The sequence below is a fragment of the Heterodontus francisci genome, chromosome 26, assembly GCF_036365525.1.
Source record: "Heterodontus francisci isolate sHetFra1 chromosome 26, sHetFra1.hap1, whole genome shotgun sequence".
Lineage (NCBI taxonomy): Eukaryota > Metazoa > Chordata > Chondrichthyes > Heterodontiformes > Heterodontidae > Heterodontus > Heterodontus francisci.
Window position 1 is genome coordinate 41,829,620 of NC_090396.1, and position 25,443 is coordinate 41,855,062.

Consider the following 25,443-nt stretch of genomic DNA (forward strand, 5'->3'; position numbering starts at 1 on the left):
TGCAAGTCATCAAGGGAGAGGGGGCAATCTTCCCCAGCAATATAAATGAGTTGCCGTGTTTAATGTCGCGGCAGCTCTGTGGAGTAAAGCCCGCGTGTGAGGGCCGCCATTTTGTACGACGGCAACATAAATTTCAGGCCTCTATGTCTGCAAAGTCATTGTTAGTCCAACGGGTTGAAAAAGGTAGCCATTAACATTGAATGGGCCATTAGTATTTCTAATGCTTTCTTCAACACTTGACCAGGCATGACATCTGGTTCAGAGTTCCAGCAGTTACCATGTGATTTTGTAGTACAAGGGAGGTCACCTGACCTCTTACTCCATTTTGTCTTGCAGTAAAAGTATCTAGTTTGGAGTTCAACTCCTCAGTTCATTTTTATAGTTCACAATTGTTCTTTACATGACTGTGACATCTTGGAAAACCTAATTGCTCAAAAGAGTTAACCCTACCAAGCAAGGCAACAGAGCCACAAGCTTCAGAACTATTCAAAATACAACTATAAATTATGATGGATGAGTTAATAGACCAAAGTGATCTGTTTTGAGAGGTTTTTTTATTATTGTTGACTTTAGTTATTGTCTTAAATTGGCAATAAGTTGGAAATCTCAGTCAAAGCAGACACCAGCTTGTTTGAAATGGGAATTGGAAATGTTGCCTTGATGCTCTGTTGCTCTTCTGAGCTTTATCATAGTCATAGCCATATAGAGATACAGCACTGAAACAGGCCCTTCGGCCCACCAAGTCTGTGCCAACCATCAACCACCCGTTTACACTAACCCTACATTAACCCCATTTATCTCTCACATCCCCACCTTCCCTCAATTCTCCTACCACCTACCTACACTAGGGGCAATTTACAATGGCCAATTTACCTATCAACCCTTGGAATTAAGATAACATTGTTGGACAGAGAAGCAAGAGCTTTGCTGTGCATTTCGGTTGCAATATATTAAGGGCCGAAAGGTGTTTATGCTGAAACCTGAGTCCTGACATTTCACTGCTGGCATTTCTGAGGCTACCCTTGCTCAGGCAGCTGGGATGACAGGCTTCATTGACCATTGCAAGACTAGCCCCTGATAAATGGAATCTAGGCCAGAAGCAAGGGGTGGGGGAAAAATTTTCATGTGACAACATCTCTTAAAGGGGAATGCTTCCTTGTGTACTTAAAGGTGAAGCTCTATGCCGTCAGCAGAGTTGCACAATTTCAGAAGTTTGGCGTAGGAAAATATTCCATCACTGATAACAGCAAATCATGAAATGCCCTACACATTATCAAATAAAATGTATCTTCATGTGATTATATAGTGTAAATAGATTATATATCTATACAATATTACATGTTTTATTATGCATTAATAGGTGCTATTGTAGATCTATTTATGATGCTTCAACAGGTGTAAACAAAATTCCTGGCATCCAGCAAAGTATGAGAAGTTCAATTTTTGTTCAATATAATTTGATTATTTTCCTCTGAATTAACACGTGAAGAGAATTCTCAATGTGTTTATTTTATTCCTCTTTGTAATATTGTTCAAAATTCACAGAACACCTATTTTCCAGATGTATGGTGAAACATGCAATTTAGAACTGAATACTCAAAAGGATCAACATTATTTTCAGAAGCATTTTTTAGTGATTATATTTACATTGCGCATTTTCTCTTTTAAAAATAACCTACTGCTTTTACATAAATTTGCATACCCTTGCCTTTTTTTTTTACTGTTCCTTAGTTAACCTACAGTATCCTTTCATGTTAAAATAATCATTCCAAAGTACATACACTAAAACTCCATCATTTTCTTTAGGAATAATGAAAGGTTATTGCTTCTGTTGATGGGTCATAATCGAAGCATTGATCACGATAACATGAACAGTGAGGGGGATCTTTACACATCAAAATTCATTGTATTGGAATATTGCTTCATTCATTGCAATGTGGATTAGAACATTAACCCCTTTAAAACTGAACTCTTGCTAACATTCAACTGTATTTTTATCATGTAATATATGTAAAGCTAATAGTTTGTGAACTTTGAATGTTGACCATTGTCAACTAAAATGAGACAAAAATGGGCTCGAGCTTTTCACAAAGAACAGGTCATGTTTTTATTTCTGTAACAATCTGTACTGTTATCATAGCCCTCAGTGTTAAATCAAGTGCTGGATTTTGTGTTGGAGGCGGGGTTCCCTGCACCGGGCCGAAAAACGGGGGAAAGCCCGCCTCTGCCTTTTTGTGCCCCCGGAGCAATCATCTGGTCTTTCTAAATCAAAGTTTCAGGAGCCGGGATCCCGGTCCCTTTAAACACTGAGATCCTGCCTCCAAGAGCTGCCTGTCAATCAGAGGGCTGGCAGCTCAGCAGTATCGGCAGCGCCACCGGGAGTAGTGACCACTGCCAGTACTGCCCAGACCCAGCTTCGGAAGCTTGTACCAAAGGTGAATGAGGCAGGGTCGCCAGGGCCAGTCCAGAAGGGGGGGCTGTGCGGGGATGGAGGGGGTGGTTGTTGGTCATGCAGTCCATAGAGAGAGGCGTGCCAGGGGGTAAGATCCCAGTGGTAGCGGGAAGAGGCCCTTGTGGCCGTTATTGGCTACTTAAGGGCCTCAATTGGCCTTTGGACGAGAAGGTCGTTGTCAGCCTATCCCACCCTTGGAAAGATTGCGTGGTACGGGTGGGCGACGGGCCCTCCAACACCACCCCCCACCACCCCCGCTCCCCTGCCACCCGCCGTGTTACTCTGTGCCCTAGCACCTCTGACCCCACCTCAGGGAGCCACATAAAATTTACCCCCAATTCTGGTTTAAGGATCAAAAATTTATGGTTAAAAGTGGGTCATCATCACAAAACCTTTGCAAATAAGTAAAGACTGTGGCCTCACGTCTGCTTAGAAAATTGGGCTCTTTTGATTTGCTGGCATCAGCTTACAGCCATTAGCTACTGCTGGTAGAATAGTGTTTGAATTTGATGCTCTGTGTTCAACAATATGAAACTAATTTGGTTGCAGATGCAACATTATGTTTATTAAAAGTGCTCAGAGAAGTAAATTAAGATGAAGTTACTCGTGTAGCCTTCTGTATTTTCAAATATCTGCCAATTTACGTTATTGCTTTTTTTTACAGTGCCCAAGTAGATTATGTTGAGACTCTTATTGAAAGGCTTGAATTATGCTTGAAATGAATTTCTCATTTGCTGCACCTGTTGCTGATTGCTGTTGAAGTTCTTTGTGTTTCACAACCTGAGTGATATTGACAGACCCTTATAACCATACTAGTATGAGGCTTTTAGACTTTACTAAGTACTAAGAGATGCACAGTTGCCAGAAGCAAAGCAATATAGTCATGCTGAACTGGATTAACAGTTGCTTGAACTAACACTCAATGCTCCCATTGGCTGTCTGTACTCTATCTGATCTGGAGTGGTAGTGCGTATTTTGGTTTCTGCTGCTTGAACATGAACTGGTGACATTAAGAGTAGGATTTTCCGTTTTTGGTTGGGACTCCAACGTTGGGGTCAAATGCGGCTCCCGACCCTACATGGTGTTGGGAGCAGTAACCTGACATCAATTTTTGCTGGATTGGCCAATTAGTGGTCGCAGGACGCCTCCAGCTATGACACATCAGCAGCCTCATCATCCGAAGTGGGAGCTGCCAATGCCTGCAGGGGGGAGAGAGAGAGAGAGAGACAGAGAGGGAGGAAGAGAGAGAGAGAGACAGAGAGAGAGCATCCTCACAATGGAGGCACCCTCTGAAGACCAGATGAAATAATTTATTTTAAAAGAAGCCACAGCTGGACAGCCAGCGACCGCAGCTGTGGCTCAATATCTATGATGGATGCGAGATGGGGTGATAAGAACATATGAACATAAAAATATAAGAAATAGGAGCAGGAGTAGCCCCTTCCGCCCCTCATGCCTGCTCCGCCATTCAATAAGATCATGGCTGATCTGATCGTGGCCACAACTCCACTTTCCTGCCTATCCCCGATAACTATTGACTCCCTTGTAGTCCTTAGTGGCATGAAGTGCTGCTGCCCACTCCTGCCGGGAGGCCGTCTTGTTTAACTTGCTATGTTTTGGCTGCTGTATGGGGCCCACCTGCCAACTGGAAAATTCCAGTCAGCACAGGCTTTAAATAGTCCACTTAATTACCTCAATTGGCTACTTGAGGGTGGGTAACCTTTCCGCCCCCAACCTAGCCTTCACAAAAATAGCTTGGGTGCCGGCAAACCAGCATGCCAGCCAGCGGCACAAGATTACTCATGTGCCTGCCTGCATTCCTGCCCCCATCGGCCTCCAAAAATCCTGCCCCAAATCTTTGACAACCCCCTCGAAGTGCCATTTTGTGCAACTTTGACAATATATAATCTGAAAAGAACATTACGAAAATATGTTCCAGATTTCCAGTTTCCTGGATCCAGCTATGTTCACCTAAGAGGGGGAGGGGGGGAGGCGGGGATTGCGATCCCACCACATTTCCCCATTAAGGCCAATTAAAGTGGTTGCTGAGCTCATTAACGGGGGTATTGAGAGTTTCACGGGGGCGCATGGGCTACATCCATAGGCTAGGGCAGACCAGGTGAAAGGAAACAGGTACAGAGTGGGAAGTCAGTCATGGCCACCCCCAGGGATTAGCACAGAGTCATAAAAGTTGAAACAGCGCAGAGGGGCACTCGCCCATTGGGATTCAGGTGCCCTTGGTGCTGCGGATGTGTGTGGTAGTGTGGGCGGTCCGCATTTAGGCAGTGTAGGGGATTGTCGCCCTCCTGGTATCGCAGGTGCAGAAGAGCAGGGGGCATAGCTGGGAGCGACAATTAGACAACTAACTGAGATGTATGTGGCAGTCATCCTCATCATGGCAGTGCCCGTGAGGGTATCTCCAGATGCTGCTGCCAGAGGAGCCAAGGAGCCTGAGGACGATGATGGCATCCTGTGAGGGGTAGCATGTTCATCCTCCTCCGTGACATCCTCAGCTTATGCCAGGCACACCGGTGTGGCCATGGAGGGGAAACACCATGCCTGGAGGGGGGCATCAGCTGGGGCGTAACTGACATCTACTCCAAACATCTCTGCACCACCACCAGTGCCACTGACCACTCTATGCTACACATTGTGGCATACACCCACGTTCCGCTTATGGCTCTCTATGAGATTGGCCACTCTCTCAATGGAGGAGCTCATGCGCTCATAACCCTAAGGCACTGTGGCACATATGAGCTGGATGGACTCCTCCATCCTCTGCCCAAGACCCAGCATTGCCTCGGGGAACTCCAACATGCGGCAGCACATCTGTTGCTGCAGTTCCAGGTAGAACCTCCTTTTTTGCGACTCCTGAGGCCCTACATCTGTGCCCAGCTGAGCAAGGCTGTGTCTGTCCTCCTCGCTCTGAGGGGGAACTGACCACAGCTACTTCTGCCTCTGATACCTCCTCCTGCCCACTAGTGCCATGCTCTTCACCTAGTTACACATGCTCTAACTGCATGCAAGGCACCACGGACAGTGCACATGTAAGGCTTGATGGTGCGTCTTCTGTTTCCAGCTCTTCCTCCTGCACTGCTGCTTTGGACGGAGAGGGTCTCCGTGGCTGGGTCACTGCACCTGTGGGAGACACAAGAAGAGATCTTGAGATCTAGCCTTGGAGAGCAGAAGCCTCTGCAGTGCTAAGGCTTCCCAATGCAATTCAGTGTTTGGCATGCTATCAGATGTGGTGGAGTGCAATACACCCCCTTAATTATTGCAGTGCTCTCTGAAATTGCCATCTCCGCCATGACTGCCCATTTCACCAGGGCCAGCTTCCCCCTGGTCAGCGATCCTGGCAATCTCCTTTGCTCGATCCACCATGGGAGTAATGACATGAAAGCAGGGGACACCTCCGCCCAATTGGGCCCTCTCCCTCGCATTGTGTGCCCAGTTTTCCTGCATACAAAAAGATAGTGAGATAAGGCACTGCTGTGCTGTATGGCCAATGGCAGCTGCTCCTATTCATCTGCAGCTGCATGTCTCAGTGGTGACAGGTCCTCAGCAACACTATGGCTCTAAGCCTTTCTGAGGGATCAGTAAGTGACCTGGGCACACATCCCTCCCACGTTTAGGAGCAGCATGCACCCTGAGGCTCTTCAGCTTGTGTGTCTGCTGGAGGGTGAATACCCAGAGGCCTGTCCTGAGGGTTGGGGGCTGCACTCATCTTGCCAGAGCATATCAGGTCATTGAAACATTTCTGGCACTGGATCCAGGATCCTACATGTTCCACTCTGCAGCTCTCAATCCCTGCTATGTTCTGCAAGGCCTGCTTTGTTTATGCAATCCTCCCACCCTCAGGGAAGAGGATCTCCCTCCTCTTGTTCATGGCCTCCAACACTACATCTAGGTCAGCATCAGAGAACCTAGGGGTTGTCCTGCCCCAGGTTCCAGGCCTTCAACCCTCCTGGGACATCTTCCAAAGGTCAGCTAAGTGATTTAAACTGTAGCCACAGAAATGTCTATCGTGGTCTGTTTAAAATAGGCCAGCACTTGAAAGTCCCGTCCCTGTGGCCACAAGTTGGATGGCGAACCTGTCTCCACATCAGTTAAGAGGTCGCCCCCATGAATATCGTGCATCATTTTCATTTCCCCCTGGGGGCAGGTTCACGATGTGGAAATCGCCCTGGCTCACGCTCCCTGCCCCCAACTCGAAAATTCAGCCCAGAAGCAGAGAAAGGGAGAAGGAGAGGAAAGAACAAGAGGGAAGGTCTGTGATAGGCTGTATGTCAGAAGACATTAAATGACAAAAGGGATGATGCTGCAAGGTATAATGGGAAAAGTAAAGAAACAAAATATGGGTCTAGAGGAGGTATAAATGGCAATAGCAGAGTTATTGCCACAGATGCTGTTCAAAAAAATGGGAGCAGTGGTTATAATCTGAAATTGTTGAACTCCATGTTGAGTCTAGATGGCTGTAAAGTGCCTAATGGAAAGATGAGGTGCTGTTCCTCAAGCTTCCATTAAGTTTCAAGTCTCATCTTTCGCCATTATGGTGTTTGATCTTTTCCAATAATCTGTATATTTAGGTTGAAATACAACGATAACATTTCTGCATCAGCCTACTTGAAGATTGTTTGGATACCAAACTGGGATTTTAATGCAAGAGAAGTGTGAGAAAATCTTTCCCATCAATCCCACTTGAGCTGACCAAACAGAGAATCCCGACAGGTCTTTTCTCTGGCAATCAACACTCAGCTAACCCGCCTGTGGACCCACCATAGTTACAGGGAGATTATTCTCCGTGGATACAGCACTTCAGCTAATATGGAATTAGCCTTGGCTAAGTAATCTTGTTAGCGTGATTCAGTGTTAAATAGATCTTGATTAAATGAGGCTTTATATTGTCGCAGCAGGCGGTGATAAGATGTTGAGCCTGCATCAGGAAGTGACAGGAAATTATTCCTCAAACTATTCAGCACTTTAACAGTCTAGAAATAAATAGAGTAAAAAACAGTTAAATGAACAACATTTGGAGGAATAAAAATTCAAAGATTACCAATAAAAGATTAGTTTAAAATAGAGGTTGATACATTTTAGAGCCAAGATTAATAGGTTGTTGAAGACTACCATTTCGTAAGTTCTTTATTTACAATTCCCCCGAGGAGAGGTTACTCATTTATTTTCTTAAGGATGCACATATTGTATAAGAGGTCATTTTATGTATTTAGAGTATCTTTAATTCATTTTTTTTGGTGTTTTTTTTTCTTCATGCCACCCATTGGCAAGTTTATCTATAAGTTAGGTGGGTGAAACAGTCCAGCTCAATCTAAATTCCAGCCTCGCTTTCAATGCCAACGGACTGGACAGTAGTCACTGGAGGCGAGTATTCAAACTTGTTTGATCCTCACAATAAGAGTTCAGAAATATAATGGTGCACTAGAGCAACCAGGCTGTTCCAGGAGTCCATTTAATTTAGTCAGTTCTTAAACATTGTCTTTATGTAATTGTATTTGCAAACTTAGCACAAATTCATCTCCAGATTTTGTAATATAAACAGCCATTTTTTCCCAAATTCCATTGACATCTGCATTTAGTCTAACTTGACTGCCTCTGGATAGATTAGCATTCATGTTTTCACAATATATTCAGCTGAGAAAGGTTGTTTGCTCCAAGTGAGCACAACAATCCAGAAAAGAACCTGTCCCCCTATTACAGCATCCACCTGTTTCTTAAACAGCTCCAAAGTTTTTGCTTCCATTACTCGACACAGAGGTCTATTCCACATTGTGATCACATTTTGTAAGAAGAAATTCCTTTACATCAGTCCTAAATTTGCCTTTCACTTGTTTGAAGTTACATGACTATATAATACGGACAATTTTAGCTGCCAGATTTTTTTATTCATTCATGGGATGTGGGCGTCACTGGCCAGGCCAGCATTTATTGCCCATCCTTAATTGCCCTTGAGAAGGTGGTGGTGAGCTGCCTTCTTGAACCGCTCCAGTCCATGTGGGGTAGGTACACCCACAGTGCTGTTAGGAAGGGAGTTCCAGGATTTTGACCCAGCAACAGTGAAGGAACGGCGATATAGTTCCAAGTCAGGATGGTGTGTGGCTTGGAGGGGAACTTGCAGGTGGTGCTGTTCCCATGCATTTGCTGCCCTTGTGCTTCTAGTTTATAGAGGTCGTGGGTTTGGAAGGTGCTGTCTAAGGAGCCTTGGTGCATTGCTGCAGTGCATCGGGTAGATGGTACACACTGCTGCCACTGTGCGTCGGTGGTGGAGGGAGTGAATGTTTGTAGATGGGGTGCCAATCAAGCGGGCTACTTTGTCCTGGATGGTGTCGAGCTTCTTGAGTGTTGTTGGAGCTGCACCCATCTAGGCAAGTGGAGAATATTCCATCACACTCCTGACTTGTGCCTTGTAGATGGTGGACAGGCTTTGGGGAGTCAGGAAGTGAGTTACTCGCCTCAGGATTCCTAGCCTCTGACCTGCTCTTGTAGCCACGGTATTTATATGGCTACTCCAGTTCAGTTTCTGGTCAATGGTAGCCCCTAGGATGTTGATAGTGGGGGATTCAGCGATGGTAATGCCGTTGAATATCAAGGGGAGATGGTTAGATTCTCTCTTGTTGGAGATTTATTTTATTTTTTATTTATTTTATTTAGAGATACAGCACTGAAACAGGCCCTTCGGCCCACCGTGTCTGTGCCTACCATCAACCACCCATTTATACTAATCCGACACTAATCCTATATCTCAACCACATCTCCACCTGTCCCGATATTCCCCTACCATCTACCTATACTAGGGGCAATTTATAATGGCCAATTTACCGATCAACCTGCAAGTCTATTGGCTGTGGGAGGAAACCGGAGCACCCGGCGAAAACCCACGCAGACACAGGGAGAACTTGCAAACTCCACACAGGCAGTACCCAGAATTGAACCCGGGTCGCTGGAGCTATGAGGCTGCGTTGCTAACCACTGCGCCACTGTGCCGCCCACTTGTGCCTGGCACTTGTGTGGCGCGAATGTTACATGCCACTTAACAGCCCAAGCCTGGATATTGTCCAGGTCTTTCTGCATTTCTACACGGACTGCTTCAGTATCTGAGGAGTCACGAATTGTGCTGAACATTGTGCAATCATCAGCGAACATCCCCACTTCTGACCTTATGATTGAAGGAAGGTCATTGATGAAGCAGCTGAAGATGGTTGGGCCTAGGACACTACCCTCAGGAACTCCTGCAGTGATGTCCTGGAGCTCAGATGATTGACCTCCAACAACCACAACCATCTTCCTTTGTGCTAGGTATGACTCCAGCCAGCAGAGGGTTTTCCCCCTGATTCCCATTGACCTCAGTTTTGCTAGGGCTCCTTGATGCCATACTCGGTCAAATGCTGCCTTGATGTCAAGGGCAGTCACTCTCACCTCACCTCTTGAGTTCAGCTCTTTTGTCCATGTTTGAACCAAGGCTGTAATGAGGTCAGGAGCTGAGTGGCCCTGGCGGAACCCAAACTGAGCGTCACTGAGCAGGTTATTGCTAAGCAAGTGCAGCTTGATGGCACTGTTGATGACACCTTCCGTCACTTTACTGATGATTGAGAGTAGGCTGATGGGGCGGTAATTGGCCGGGTTGGACTTGTCCTGCTTTTTGTGTACAGGACATACCTGGTCAACTTTCCACATTGCAGGGTAGATGCCAGTGTTGTAGCTGTACTGGAACAGCTTGGCTAGGGGAGCGGCAAGTTCTGGAGCACAGGTCTTCAGTACTATTGCCGGAATATTGTCAGGGCCCATAGCTTTTGCAGTATCCAGTGCCTTCAGTCATTTCTTGGTGTTTAGTTTAGTTTAGAGATACAGCACTGAAACAGGCCCTTCGGCCCACTGAGTCTGTGCCGACCATCAAGCACCCATTTATACTAATCCTACATTAATCCCATATTCCTACCACATCCCCACCTGTCCCTATATTTCCCTACCACCTACCTATACTAGGGGCAATTTATAATGGCCAATTTACCTATCAACCTGCAAGTCTTTGGCATGTGGGAGGAAACCAGAGCACCCGGAGGAAACCCACGCAGACACAGGGAGAACTTGCAGTACCCAGACAGGTAGTACCCAGAATTGAACCCGGGTCGCTGGAGCTGTGAGGCTGCGGTGCTAACCACTGCGCCACTGTGACGCGGAGTGAATCGAATTGGCTGAAGTCTGGCATCTGTGATGCTGGGGACTTCAGGAGGAGGCCGAGATGGATCATCAACTCGGCACTTCTGGCTGAAGTTTGTTGCAAATGCTTCAGCCTTATCTTTCGCACTGATGTGCTGGGCTCCCCCATCATTGAGGATGGGGATATTTGTGGAGCCACCTCCTCCAGTTAGTTGTTTAATTGTCCACCACCATTCATGGCTGGATGTGGCGGGACTGCAGAGCTTAGATCTGATCCGCTGGTTATGGGATCACTTAGCTCTGTCTATCGCATGCTGCTTACGCAGTTTGGCATGCAAGTAGTCCTGGGTTGTAGCTTCACCAGGTTGACACCTCATTTGAGCTATGCCTGGTGCTGCTCCTGGCATGCCCTCCTGCACTCTTCATTGAACCAGGGTTGGTCTCCTGGCTTGATGGTAATGGTAGAGTGGGGGATATGCCGGGCCATGAGGTTACAAATTGTGGTTGAGTACAATTCTGCTGCTGCTGATGGCACACAGCGCCTCATGGATGTCCAGTTTTGCATTGCTAGATCTATTCGAAATCTATCCCATTTAGCACGGTGATAGTGCCACACAACACGATGGATGGTATCCTCAATGTGAATGCGGGACTTTGTCTCCACAAGGGCTCTGCGGTGGTCACACCTACCAATACTGTCATGGACAAAAGCATCTGCGACAGGGAGATTGGTGAGGACGAGGTCAAGTATGTTTTTCCCTCATGTTGGTTCCCCACCACCTGCCTCAGACCCAGTCTAGTAGCTATGTCCTTTAGGACTCGGCCAGCTCAGTCAGTAGTGGTGCTACCGAGCCACCTTCGGTGATGGACATTGAAGTCCTCCACGTAGAGTACATTTTGTGCCCTTGCCACCCTCAGTGCTTCCTCCAAGTGGTGTTCAACATGGAGGAGTACTGAGTCATCAGCTGAGGGAGGGCGGTAGGTGGTAATCAGTAGGAGGTTACCTTGCCCATGTTTGACCTGATGCCATGAGACATCATGGGGTCTGGAGTTGATGTTGAGGACTCCCAGGGCAACTCCCTCCCTACTGTATACCACTGTGCCACTACCTCTGGTTGGTCTGTCCTGCCGGTGGGACAGGACATACCCGGGGATGGGGATGGCAGTGTCTGGGACATTGTCTGTAAGGTATGATTCCGTGAGTATGACTATGTCAGGCTGTTGCTTGACTAGTCTGTGGGACAGCTCTCCCAACTTTGGCACAAGCCCCCAGATGTTAGTAAGGATAATCTTGCAGGGTCGACAGGGCTGGGTTTGCCGTTGTCGTTTCCGGTGCCTAGTTCGATGCCGGGTAGTCCGTCCGGTTTCATTCCTTTTTATTGACTTTGTAGCGCTTAGGTCCAACTGAGTGGCTTGCTAGGCCATTTCAGAGGGCATGTAAGAGTTAACCACATTGCTGTGGGTCTGGAGTCACATGTCGGCCAGACCAGGTATGGACAGCAGATTTCCTTCCCTAAAGGACATTAGTGAACCAGATGGGTATTTACAACAATCGACAATGGTTTCATGGCCATCATTGGACTCGCTTTTAATTCCAGATTTATTAATTAAATTCAAATTCCACCATCTGCTGTGGTGGGATTCGAACCCTTGTCCCCAGAGAAATACCCTGGGACTCAGGGTTACTAGTCCAGTACTAGCCAGATCGGAAGACAGCAGGATATGTAGACTGAACCATTAACCCAGAAGCTGAGTGGAAGGCCCAGTCTATTTTAACAGCCTCATTATCTTCCCACCGACTAGCTGCCCACCCAAAACAAGTGTTAACAGGCAGCTCAACTGTTTTGGACCCAAGATCAGGATGGCCCAAAAACCGCCATTCAGGCAAATCATGTTGCGGGTGGAGGCGGGTGGGGGAGGGGTTCAGGAGAGTTTCATAGGTGAGAAGAAGTGGAGAGCCAAGGGTGGCAGAGTCCAAACCATTTTTGTGGAGCCCGAATGAGTTCTCCTGCTAATTCTGGTCTCAGAAAGATAAGTTTTAAACTTACCTGACTGGGCCTGTGCTGGGTGTCCAGCAGGTTTTATTGTTTGCCTTTAAAATTGCATTGAGCTCCGAATTATACCATGGGACCCCGATTTACAGTTATTCATGAAGCTCGTGCCTGAATCAGGCAGGTGACTGAACCACCCAAGAAGATACCACGCATTAAGAAAGCTGCAGGGTGGAAAAGAAGTTGTGAATGTATTGCTTGGATTTTAACTCCCATTCTGACAGGGTTCCACTGCACAATTAAAATGCCCTCCAGGTTTATCTTTTGGTACCGTTTACCTCCTTATATACCTTCTTTAAGCTCTCAGTTAGCTCCTTTGATTGAAATTTCTCCCAATCATCTTCATAGTTCAATTGTCTGATGCTGGGGATCAGTCTTGTGACAGCTCTGCCCATCTTTAGTGTTTGAATGTCTCCTTGGTGTCCCAGTGACTAAAGGTCACTACAGCACCCTATAGTTTAAGCATTATTTTCTCTGACTTATAATCTAATATATCAACTATGTATTCAGAGTTCTGAATGGGTAGTTGCTTGGGCCTGCTTCATCACCCTTTAACATTAGCTTGTTTATGGTGTATTGGAGTCTCCTAACATTAATCAACTCCCTCAAATTGACTGTTAGCATGTTAGCATATCCTGGTACATGTGTCACTGGGGATTTAGCACCATTCCACACTAGAAATTATTCTAAAGCTGTTACACAAATCATGGGCATGAACCATTTTTGGTTTATTTGGAGTGCTAATCTGCTGCTTTAGAGCTTTTTGGGCAGCTGGAAATGGCAACAATCATTTAAGAAAGCAATTTGGTAAGTCAGCAGAATGATTTTGACCAGGTGTTTCTGCCAAACTTCATTCGGCCCAACTAGTTCATGCCAGTGATATGCTCCACATGAGTCTCCTCTCACCCTACTTTATCTAATTCAGGGTGTCCAACCTTTTCAGGCAGAGGGCCTCATTATGATTTTTGCTCAGCAGGCAAGTGGTTGGGGTGGGGCCGGTGTGCAAATTTCAAAAGATAAAGGCATTAAAAATTTGTCTTACTAATAATAACAACAAATGTGCATTTTTGTGAAGAACCTTTAAATGAGAAGACTAATTTATTGACTTACTTTCTCTTCTCGATATTGAAAACTGATTTAGTGACATACCTGGCAATGTTTTTGCTTGCATAAGTAGTCAGTCTCTGCCCGCACACTTGATGTAGCAATGCAGAGTACTCTGGATAGATGTCCACCTTTCAGGAGAGACTTGATCTCTCTGCCCCCTCTCCCCATACTGTGTGTGTGTCTTGTTCTTTTTTCCCTACCCTCTAAGGCTAGGGGACACAGATTGAATGTTTTGTGCAAACGATGCAGGGTGAATATGAGGAAGCATTTTTTTTATGCAGTGGGTGGTAATGACCTGGAAATCGCTACAAGGGTGCTTGAAGTGAAGACAATTAGTGACTTCAAGAGGAAGTTGGCTGGTCACCTGAGAGAAACAGACTTGTAGGACTATGGGGATCGAGCCAGGAAGTGGGACTGACTGCATAGCTCCGTGGAGAGCCTGCATGGGCTCGATGGACAGAATGGCCTCCTACCCCCTCCCCCTTTCCCCTCTCTGCCTGTCTGTCTCTTTGTCCCCCTCTATTCCCTCTCTATGTCTTCCTCTCCCCCATTTCTCTGTCTCCATCGTCCCCCTTTCTCTGTCTCCTTCTGCCCCCTCTCTCTGTCCCTCTCCAACCACCGCCCATATCTCTTCCTCCCCACCCTACACCATGCCCCGCGCCCCCCCCCCTGTGTCTCCAGTGTTTCCTTCTCCATGTTCCCTACTCGCCACTCAATCTTTCCTGTTCCCCGTTTAGTCTTTCCTGTTCCGCACTCGGTCTTCGCAGTTCTCTGCTCAGTGTTGCCCGCTCTCTCTGTCCCCTCTCTCTCTGCCCACCCTCCCTGACCTCTTTCTCTCTGTTCCCCATCTCTCTCTCTGTTCCCCCCTCCCTCTCTCACACAGTTGCAGAGAGTGGAACGCTTAGCAGATGGTTGGTCAATTCTTTTCAAAAAGGATTGCAGTCAGTTGCACAGCTGACAGCTGCTGACATTGGGAACAGCTATTTCCCAACAGATTCAGGGTTTTCCGTGGATATGCAATATTCATGCATGGAATCACTGCAGTCTATGATGGAGCGTATGGTGACCTCGAAGCAGACTGCAATTAGCCCTAAATCACAGGCAGCTTTGCACATACTGAGGCCATGCAGACTCTGGGCTCCACCATTTCTTGCAGCTTACTAAGCTTGAAGGAAAGTATAGGTAGGGAGTTCCAAGCTATCAAAGCGTTTCTACAATCTACATAAAACTCTTAGAAATCAATCACCAAATACACAGATCATTGAAAGTAGTGACATAGGTTAATAAGGCCATAAGAAAAGAAAAGCAAGCACTGGGGTTCATATCTAGAGCGATAGAATTAAAAAGCTGATAAGTTATGAAGTTTAAAAAAAGTCAGAACCTGCCGGAAAACCCCGACTCTGTTGGGAAACAGCTGTTCCCAATGTCAGCAGCTGTCAGCTGTGAAACTGACAGCGTAATAGTTTAAAAGCTGTCTGACAATAGAAATTTCGCATCTCCAGTCACAGTGCGGATGAGGAATGGCCCCGGGAGCAGTTTACATCCGCGGGCCAGATGGAAACATTTGGCGGGCCATATCGGACCGTATGTTGGACAACCCTGATCTAATGCTATCATCATATGCCTCTACTCCTTTCTCCTGCATGTGCTTATTTAGCTTTTCCTTAAATTGATCTATACTATTTGCCTCAACTACTCTTTGTGGTAGTGTGTTCCACATTCTTACCAATCTTTGGATAAAGATATTTCTCTTGAGTTCCCTATTGGTTTCATTAGTGGCTATCTTAGATTTATCACCTCTACTTTTGGACTCTCGCACAAACAGAAACATTTTCTTTATGTCTACCCTATCAAACCCTTTCATTGACTCAAATAACTCTATCAGGTCACCCCTCAGCCTATGCATTTTTACAGAAAGGAGCCCCTGTCTGATCAGCTTTTCCTGTTAAGTTCCCAAGTGTGGTCTAGCCAAGGTTCAATACAAGTTTCACATAACTTCGCAGCTTTTCAATTCTATCGCTCTAGATATGAACCCCAGTGCTTGCTTTGCTTTTTTGTCTTATTAACCTGCGTCACTACTTTCAATGATCTGTGTATTTGGTGATTGATTTCTAAGAGTTTTCTGTCGATTGTAGAAATGCTTTGATAGCTTGGAACTCCCTACCCATACTTTCCTTCAAGCTTAGTAAGCTGCAAGAGCCCAGAGTCTGCATGGCCTCAGTATGTGCATCGCTGCCTGAGATTTAGGGCTAATTGAAGTCTGCTTCGAGGCCACCATACCCTCCATCATAGACTGCAGCGAATCCATGTATGAGTATTGCATATCCAAATTCTCCAACATTGTGTAGAGACTACCACCCCACAAGCAGTCTCTTGCACCTAACAATTCTCAGTATGCAGTTAATTCTCATCTTTTAAAAGCTGAGTCCTGGAAGTAAGCTTTGGATGCTCGTTAAAAGTTCTTCTAGTGGTATTTTACTTCAGAACTGCAATACATTTTGAGGTCAAGATGGTGTCCTTAAGGATATTTGAGGTTTGCTTCCTGATAATTGTGAACCCTTTGATGCATTTTAACATTGCAGTGTGTTCCTATATGTTTGTTTTGTCAAACCAAAGCCTCAAAACACATTACTGATTAAGATATGAAAGTGTCATATTCCAAATATTCCTATTGGGAGACACTTCCCATTAATTGATTCTCACATATGTGACCATGTGCTCCATCTGTTTTAATGGTAGGTTTTGCCTGCTGTACAGTAAGTGCTTCGTCAGTTTTCATTGACTAGCATGGATAATTCTGCAGGGTAACCAATGGGTGGTCACCACCACTGTGAGAGAAACAGAAAAAGGATTCCAATACTAACCAGTGTTTGCCAACATGTAAAATTAAGATTTATTAAGCTAAAGAAAGTGCAACGGAATAAAGTAAGGATTGAACAAATAAGAGGAAATTACAAATCACCATATTAAAACAAAGTGTGTTGTATAGTGATTTCATCCATGTTTGAATCATTAGGTGCCATGAGATGTTAATCTCATTTTAGAGATGTTAATTAACTCACAAAAATATCATATTTTCCAAATTTGTAAACAGAATTTTATCTACCTATGCACTATGACTCCCTGACATCTTCTAGATATCAGGCTTCAACGAATAAAATTATTTTATTCACAAAATTCAAAGTCAAGATTTAATATTGTAGTGCAGACAGCGTTAATTTAACTGTGACGGATCTTGCTAGAAAATGTGTGTTAACAATGTGCAAATCAGCCAGCAGGTTCAGGGGATTAAGAGATGCACCGTGAGATGTATCTCGCCCTTAGCCTTCCCCTTATTTTGAAGAACTTGCTGGATTTGCGCATATTTGCCTAGTAAAATCACTGCAGAAAGTTAATTCTGGTAATTAAAAGCACAAATACCCTTTTAACAATGTGATAATTGTGACTGTAATGTCAATCAACCCCTCTGGCCCCGTAAAGGGAACAATTTAAATAGTTCAATCTCATTCCTGCAAGCAGTCAATTGTTGTTGGAGATTTTAAAAATGTCAATTTAAAAAAAATCTTACCTCGCAACTGAAAAGTTGGTGGCGAACCTGCTTCCGCCTCGCCTGGGGAACCAACCTATATTTTGCGGGTCGCCGGGCTTCAATTGGTGTGTGGTGGGATGTCCACCTGCTTGATGTAGGAAGTCCTGCCTAATAGAGCTGCTGGCCAATCAGCAGGCCAGCAGCTCTTAGTCCGAGCAGCACCACCAGGAGAGGTAGCTACCGCTGGGACGACAGCCCAGCAAGAAGTAAAGATGTCGAGGAGCCTGAAAAACAGGTAAGTTTTGGTTGCCGCGCTGAGGGTAATCGGTCAGGCCCCGGCGAGGCAAGGGTGGTTGGTTGGAGGGACGGAGGGGTGGGGGTGCGTGTTAGGTGTTGGGGGTGGTTGGGGTAGCGGGGACAGCCCCAATGATTGGGCACCCCGGGACGTTCGAGAGCCGCCTGCTTTTGTCAGGTGGCTTCTCTCGGGTCTCAGACGCCCGCTTGCCACGTGTAGAATCTGCGTGGAGGTGGGCGAAGGCCCTGGCCACTTAAGGGCCTTGATTGGCCTGGGGTGGGCGGGCCATTTTTCGCCCCCTCCGCCCTGCGTAAAGCCACGGTGGAGACGGGAGCGGGTCGGGAAGGGCTCCCGGAGCCTCCCACTCCATTTTACACTCCCTGTCACCATCCCACCATTCACTGAGGTGCCAGATGCTCCATTACCCTTACAATTCCAGCAAGATTGGTGGAAAATATTTTCAAGCTGAAGGTTGCAGAATAAATTCTATCTCATGATGTTTGCCACGAGATGCTCCACTCCAGAAAGATCCAGTCTAATGGTTCATATTTCCAGAATTAGTTAGTTACTTAATTGGTATTTATAAAAGAAAAATTTTAGCTATGTATATATATGTAAAAATTTGCAATTTTTCTACAATCCCTGAGAATTGGATTTATAGGGCTGAATGTTATTGTTGATGTTGTTTCACACTATTGCATGGTATATTCTATTGCATGATGCATCTTGGCATACAATTTCAGTGTTCCAATATTTACAGCAACTTAGAAATTAATTTCTGTGTTTTTAATTCATTCATGGGGATGTGGGTGTCGGTGGCTAGGCCAGCATTTATTGCCCATCCCATATTTCCCCTGAGAAGGTGGTGGTGAGCTTACTTCTTGAACCGCTGCAGTCCATGTGGGGTAGGTAAGCCCACAGTGCTGTTAGGAAGGGAGTTCCAGGATTTTGACCCAGCGACAGTGAAGGAATGGCGATATAGTTCCAAGTTGAGATGCTGTGTGGCTTGGAGGGCAACTTGCAGGTGGTGGTATTCCCATGCATCTGCTGCCGTTGTCCTTCGAGGTGGTAGAGGTCGCGGGTTTGGAAGGTGCTGTCAAAGGAGCCTTGGTGCGTAGCAGCATTGCATCTTGAAGGTGATACACACTGCTGCCACTGTGCGTCAGTGGTGGAGGGAGTGAATGTTTGTGGATGGGGTGCCAATTAAGCGGGCTGCTTTTTCCTGGATGGTGTCGAGCTTCTTGAGTGTTGTTGGAGGTACACTCATCCAGGCAAGTGTTCCATCACACTCCTGCCTTGTGCCTTGTAGATGGTGGACAGGCTTTGGGGAGTCAGGAAGTGAGTTACTCGCCGCAGGATTCCTAGCCTCTGACCTGCTCTTGTAGCCAGGGTATTTATATGGCTACTCCAGTTCAGTTTCTGATCAATGGTAACCCCCAGGATGTTGATAGTGGGGGATTCAGCAATCATAATGCCATTGAATATCAAGGGAAGATGGTCATTGCCTGGCACTTGTGTGGCGTGAATGTTACACCACATATCAACCCAAGCCTGGTTATTGTCCAGGTCTTGCTGCATTTCTATACAGACTGCTTCAGTATCTTAGGCATCGCAAATGGTGCTGAACATTGTGCAATCGTGAGCGAACATCCCCACTTCTGACCTTATGATTGAAGGAAGGTCATTGATGAAGCAGCTGAAGGTGGTTGGGCGTAGGACACTACCTTGAGGAACTCCTGCAGTGATGTCCTGGAGCTCAGATGATTGACCTCCAACAACCACAACCATCTTCCTTTGCACTAGGTATGACTCCAAACAGTGGAGAGTTTTCCCTCTGATTCCCATTGACTTCAGTTTTGCTAGGGATCCTTGATGCCGTACTCGGTCAAATGCTGCCTTAATGTCAAGGGCAGTCACTGTCACCTCACCTCTTGAGAGTTCAGCTCTTTTGCCCATGTTTGAACCAAGGCTGTTTCAGCATACCTTTTTAGATGAATGATTGTCCATTGTGCTATTAATTTCAAAGAGTGTATTTGCAGTCGATGTTCTTGGAAAGATGTAAAACCGGTGTTTTTGTTTTTAAATGGCTGGACATTTATCCCTTTGGGGCAAGTTCCTTTTGTTTCACTATAAATGAGAAATGCTGGCACTGGTCTTGTCAACTCCATCAATTTGAAACACGTTCAATTCAAAGGTTTCTGAATAAAATTGTGCTGATTGTTTTTAATGCTCCACAAGTATGTTTATTATACTATCCCTGTTTTGAACCCGGCACCACAGGAAAAAAGGAGAAATCATACTAATATATGCTAATTGTCTGTCACATCATGAGGAAAAAACATCACGTTCCTTTCATTGACCAATGTCTTTCCATTGCGGGTATATATTTTAAGTTTTCTTAAGTTATTTGTTTAACTCCCTTCGACACTGACGCACAGTGGCAACAGTGTGTACCATCTACAAGATGCACAGCAGCAACTCACCAAGGCTCTGTCGACAGAACCTTCCAAACCCGAAACCTCTACCATCTAGAAGGACAAGGGCAGCAGATGCATGGGAACGCCACCACCTGCAAGTTCCCCTCCAAGCCACACACCATCCTGACTTGAAACTATATCGCCATTCCTTCACTGTCACTGGGTCAAAATCCTGGAACTCTCTTCCTAACAACACTGTGGGTGTACCTACACTCCAAGTTCTGCAGCAATTCAAGAAGGCGGTTCACCGCCATCTTCTCAAGGGCAATTCGGGATGGACAATAAATGCTGGTCTAGCCAGTGACGCCCACATCTCATGAATGAATTAAAAAAAAAAGAATAACTGATGTGGAAAGTGATTTAGAAAGAACATTCATATTTTATTAGGAAACAAAATGATGAAAGATATTTATTTTCTTTTTAATTTATTAGTGCTTGGTGCACTAGCTCATGCTGGTTCAACAAATGCACACTCTGCCTGAGAGCAGCGGCAGTGTTAACACCCGTCAGAACACAAGACAGCAGGAGACCACAATGTTTCTTTCCCCCAACAAGACCTATGAGCAGATATAAAAATCTTCTGACATGGCAACTTTTCATGGAGATGATATGAGAAGTTAACAAGACAAGAACAGAAAAATGACAGATACACCATCTTAAGTCAGAGGGACATGAAAGCTTTTAATGGACAACCACTGTCACACTTTATTAACCCCACTATTATTAATCTGACAACTGTGTCAGATTAATAAAAGTGGGATTAACAAAGTGTGGCAGTGGTTGTCCATTAAACAATATTCGAAATAATGTGCATAATTGTATTAACCTTAATAAACTGACAACCTTGTTAATATGACAACTTCATTTCTCACAGAGCTGTTTTGATTAATAAGATTTGCTTTTCAATAGTTTTATTGGAGTATATGAAGCTAAAAAGTTTCCATTCCCTACTCTCCTTCAATATATTATTTTTCTCTAAATTAGATTCTATTTCTACTTGCGTCTGGATCTGGGAATGGGCCATTATATGATGATATTTTGGGGAAAATCTGTATCATGTGAGTAAAATATGACCAAACTACAGGTTCATTTTCATTTCAGGCATTTAAGATAGACATCACTTTGAAAGCAGCATAATTCTGTGATGATTACTAATATACTCAAGAGCTGTGACTGGCAAAAGTGTTCAACTGCTCCATAGAACCCTTATCCATTTACACCGCTGAGAAACTGAATCATCATAGATTATGTTAAATTGCTTCCCAAGCACCTTCCCTAGATTGCTTCAATTATTGTTATTTTGTAGAGTGCACTGTAAAACATTATGAAATTATTCATTTTGATTTGGAGCAGCAGTTTGTCATCATCATAAAAACATAGCGCTGGAGGGAAAATAGTTCAAAATATTTCCTTAGGCTGTTAAGTATTGTGTGAATCTTCCCTTGTTGTGGTCTGCCCTTATAGAAAGTACAGGATCCAACTAATTAACATCTCCCTATATATTGCAGATCACATGGCAGCAATTAGGATTGATTTTTGCAGATATTGTGAAAATGGCATCTTCAATGATCTTCTGTGTTTTCTTGGTTATCAATCTGCACTTTATGGAGTATTTTAATCTTATATCTCTAAGAAAACACAGATGGTCATTGAACGTGTCATTTTCACTGTACCTGAGGAATCAACCCCAATTCCTAATATATATAATAAATGTTTTGAACTGTATATTTCATAAGTTTAATTTGTATGAATATAGCTGACTATAATGTCAAAAAATATATATTTATCTTTGTCACTCTACAAGTTCAAAAGCTATTTTTCCCTCAATAAAGGAATTACATCACAACGAATCCAAAATTAATTTCTTAAAATAAAGAAGCATTGTTCAAATTCACCAGCTTTTCTATTCCTGGCCATTCACAGGCATGTGCAACCTCTTCAACCTTTTTTTTTGCAAACTACATAATGTGTAGAAGGAGTTGGAGTTTTGTGTCATTAGCATGAAATGAAATACTGAGATGAGGAGTGCATCATCCAAGAAAGTCGAGCTTTTGAGTGAAGTAACAGTTAATCAGCCATCCGCAAGGACGAATCATTCTCGACACGAGGGATTGCCGATGATGATGAGTTAATGAGTGACAATTTTGACAAAATATAGCCTCAAAACCCAAGTCGTAGTTTCAGAGGTGCAAATGCATTGTCGGCTGTTGTTGCCATAAAATAATTATTTGAGAGTATTTGTGAAGGACATTTGTTTCATAATTTATTTTCCCAGCTGATTAAATTAGGTTAGTTGATATTCCACAATCTATTTCTACCTATAATTGCTTATTAAAATAATAATGTGAAGTATCTCCCTCAGGAAAAATGAGAATAAATCATAAATTCCTAATGTATAAAGTATAATATACATATTTTCAGTAACTTTCTCCTGAAATAAAATGCAGTATAAAAGATAAAATCAGATTGTAAATTTAGTTTAGTCATAAATATTTCAAACAGAAAGCTGCTATATCCAGTGCTGTACATGCAGGTTCCAGGTGTTTTTATTTGCATTTTCAGGATTTATATTCAGAGGTGCTATATTTTGGAGTAATTTGAACAAAAAAACACACATTTTCTATGAATTGAGTTTGGTTCTGAGTAAATTAATTTTTTTACACATAAGTTATATGCTTACATTCAGTCTTGTAAAATTAGCTCTAGTTTGGCCGATCAATATAAATGGAGATGTGTAGTTTGGTAGCCACACATTGACATTTTAGTTTGCCTAAAATATTTGCATATGTCAAAATTGCAGAATTTTATTTTATCGTGATTTTTCTGATACTCTCGAAACAAAATAATTCCAAAACGTTGTGTTTTGTGTGGGGATCATATTAATCCTGCAATCTGAACTTTTAAACATTTTTTAAAAATGGCTATCTAGTCCACTTTTAATTTTAAGTGTTTTTTTTCTGTTTTCAGTTATACATTGGCACATCACCTATGACATTGCTCATATCCAAGGTGATGATCCTTGTTTGTGGTTCCTCCTGTGGTGCCTAACTCTTTCCAAGAAACAGTATTGTTGTACAATTAATGTTAGTGTGAATATATAACTGATAAACCAAAATAATTCAGCAGTCTTGGCACATTAATCCACATTTTGATTCACACAGGAAGCACTTATTTAACCAATAAATGTGATCCAATTATTTGTTGTGTGTATTGTATATTATTTTACTCATATTGGTGACTTTCAATAGATATATAGCATCAGCTTTCCCTATTCCTACTTTTTCCTGACTTGCTTAAAAGCTGTCCATCTCTAACATCTTAACCTTCTAATGATAGGTCATTGAGCTGAAACATTAATTCCGTAATTTTCTCCACAGATGCTGCCTGACCTGTTGAGTGTTTCCTGTTTTTATTTCAGATTTCCAATTTCGACAATAATTTGTTTTTGTTAAACTCAGCATTCTGTCTTTGATTCCAATTCTGAACATGCTAGTTTTTAGTTAAAATCATTTTCATGCTTTTATGTTACAGCAGAAATTAAATGCATATCAAAGTGATGCATGGCAAAAAGCTGTCTTTGAAGAGAGAAAAATAAGGTAGGGCTTACAGATTCTAACTATTGTTTTATTTCCATAGATTGGTTGAGTTTAATACTGATTTTTCTCAGTATGCATCTGTTTTAATAACATAGTTCTAAATTAATATGTTTAGTTTGAGTTTTAACATGCTAAAAATACAGAAATGAGGTGAAAGTGATTTGAATTAGATGTGACTAGTAGGTAAACTAACTCCAATTTTTTCAGTCAAAATATCAGGAATACAGTATTCACTTTTTGGCTAGTTGTATTAGTAGTAGTCACCACAGAATGAAAAGTCAAAGACTTATTTTGATTTGTAACAAGTGGCAGCATATGCTTTGGTATGTTTTAATATAGTGTTGAAATTCGCTTTTATTCAAGGATTCAATATTCAATATTTATTCAATATATTGTTGTCTGCTGTGGTATGATACTAAACTAAATCATGAAATATATACTCTTGCATTAAATGTAATTCTGAGAACGCACATCAGTTTGGTTTCCTTCTGTAGTCAATTATTGCAAGGGAACTGGATTATAAAAGTAGGGGAAGCCTTGCTACAACAATACAGGGCAATGGTGAGACTGCACTTACAGTACCGTGTACAGTTTTGGTCTCCTTAGAGTCATTTATAGCATAGAACTTAAGGAGGGATATATTTGCTTTGGAAGCAGTTCAGAGAAGGCTCTCTAGGCTGATTCCTGGGATGAAGGTGTTGTCTTATGAGGAAAGATTGAGCAGGTTGGGCCTATTCTAATTGGAGTTTAGAAGAATGAGAGGTGATCTTGTTGAAACTGATTCTGAGAGGGCTTGGCAGGTTAGATGCTGAGAGGATGTTTCCCCTTGTGGGGGAATCTAGAACTAGGGGACATGGTTTCAAAATGAGGGTCTCCCTTTTAAGACAGAGATAAGGAGGAATTTCTTCTCGCAGAAGATTGTTAATCTTTGGAATTCTTTACCCAAGAGATCAGTGGAGGCTGGGTCATTGAATATATTCATGGCTGAGTTAGACAGATTTTTGATCTAGAAGGAAGTCAAGGGTTATGGGGGGCAGGCAGGAAAGTGGAGTTCAGGTCACAATCAAGTCTTATTAAATGGCAGAGCATGCTTGAGGGGCCAAATGGCCTACTCCTGCTTCTATTTCTTATGTTCTTATGTTCATGTGATTTGTTTTTAATTTCTTACTTTATAAAAATTGAGCATTCTGGACTTAGACAAAAGATCTGTCTTTTTGATTTACCAGATTAAATTTTGATTGTAAGAACTTCAGCCTTACAGTGTTTGGTTTAAATTAAGGTTTCTAGCCGTGTAATATTTAGCAAACATTACTGAGTTATTGGTGTTTACAAACTTCTCATGACATCTTATTAGGCAGTTGTTCAGTCCTTAACACCATTTATTTTAATATTGAACAATGACTATTTCCAATTTCATACTAAGTTTCTAACTTGCTTTATCATTCCTCTGAGCTAAACTTGTATAAGATCTAGAATTATAAGATGATAGCTGAGGGAAAACATATTTGGTCTTAATTTTTGGATTGGTATTGTGGAAAATGGATACATAGTATGGTTCTGGCCATTTTCCTCCTGTTTATTATGGTAAGTTATGTACATATTTCGTATCTGCCAATATTTGAATTATATTTTGTTTATATCCTGATGTAGGCAGAGCATTGTAACGATGCCTTTTACGTCCATGGAGGAAACTTGTTTAAATATTCTTAAGGCACAAATTCCTGTGTATGTTTTACATTTTGTTACTGTAATATTAGAATTTGC

General features: G+C 43.4%; 1 protein-coding gene across 6 annotated transcripts in view; it reads left to right on the plus strand.

Annotated features, from left to right (window-relative positions):
* tnrc6c1 (trinucleotide repeat containing adaptor 6C1) overlaps positions 1–25,443 on the plus strand; it is a 725,104-nt gene that overhangs the window by 289,344 nt on the left and 410,317 nt on the right. For all 6 annotated transcript variants that reach the window (XM_068058110.1, XM_068058101.1, XM_068058104.1 and 3 more), the window contains exon 4: positions 23,615–23,679. In XM_068058110.1, the coding sequence (XP_067914211.1) occupies positions 23,615–23,679 (65 nt within the window). The remainder of the gene's footprint in view (positions 1–23,614; positions 23,680–25,443) is intronic.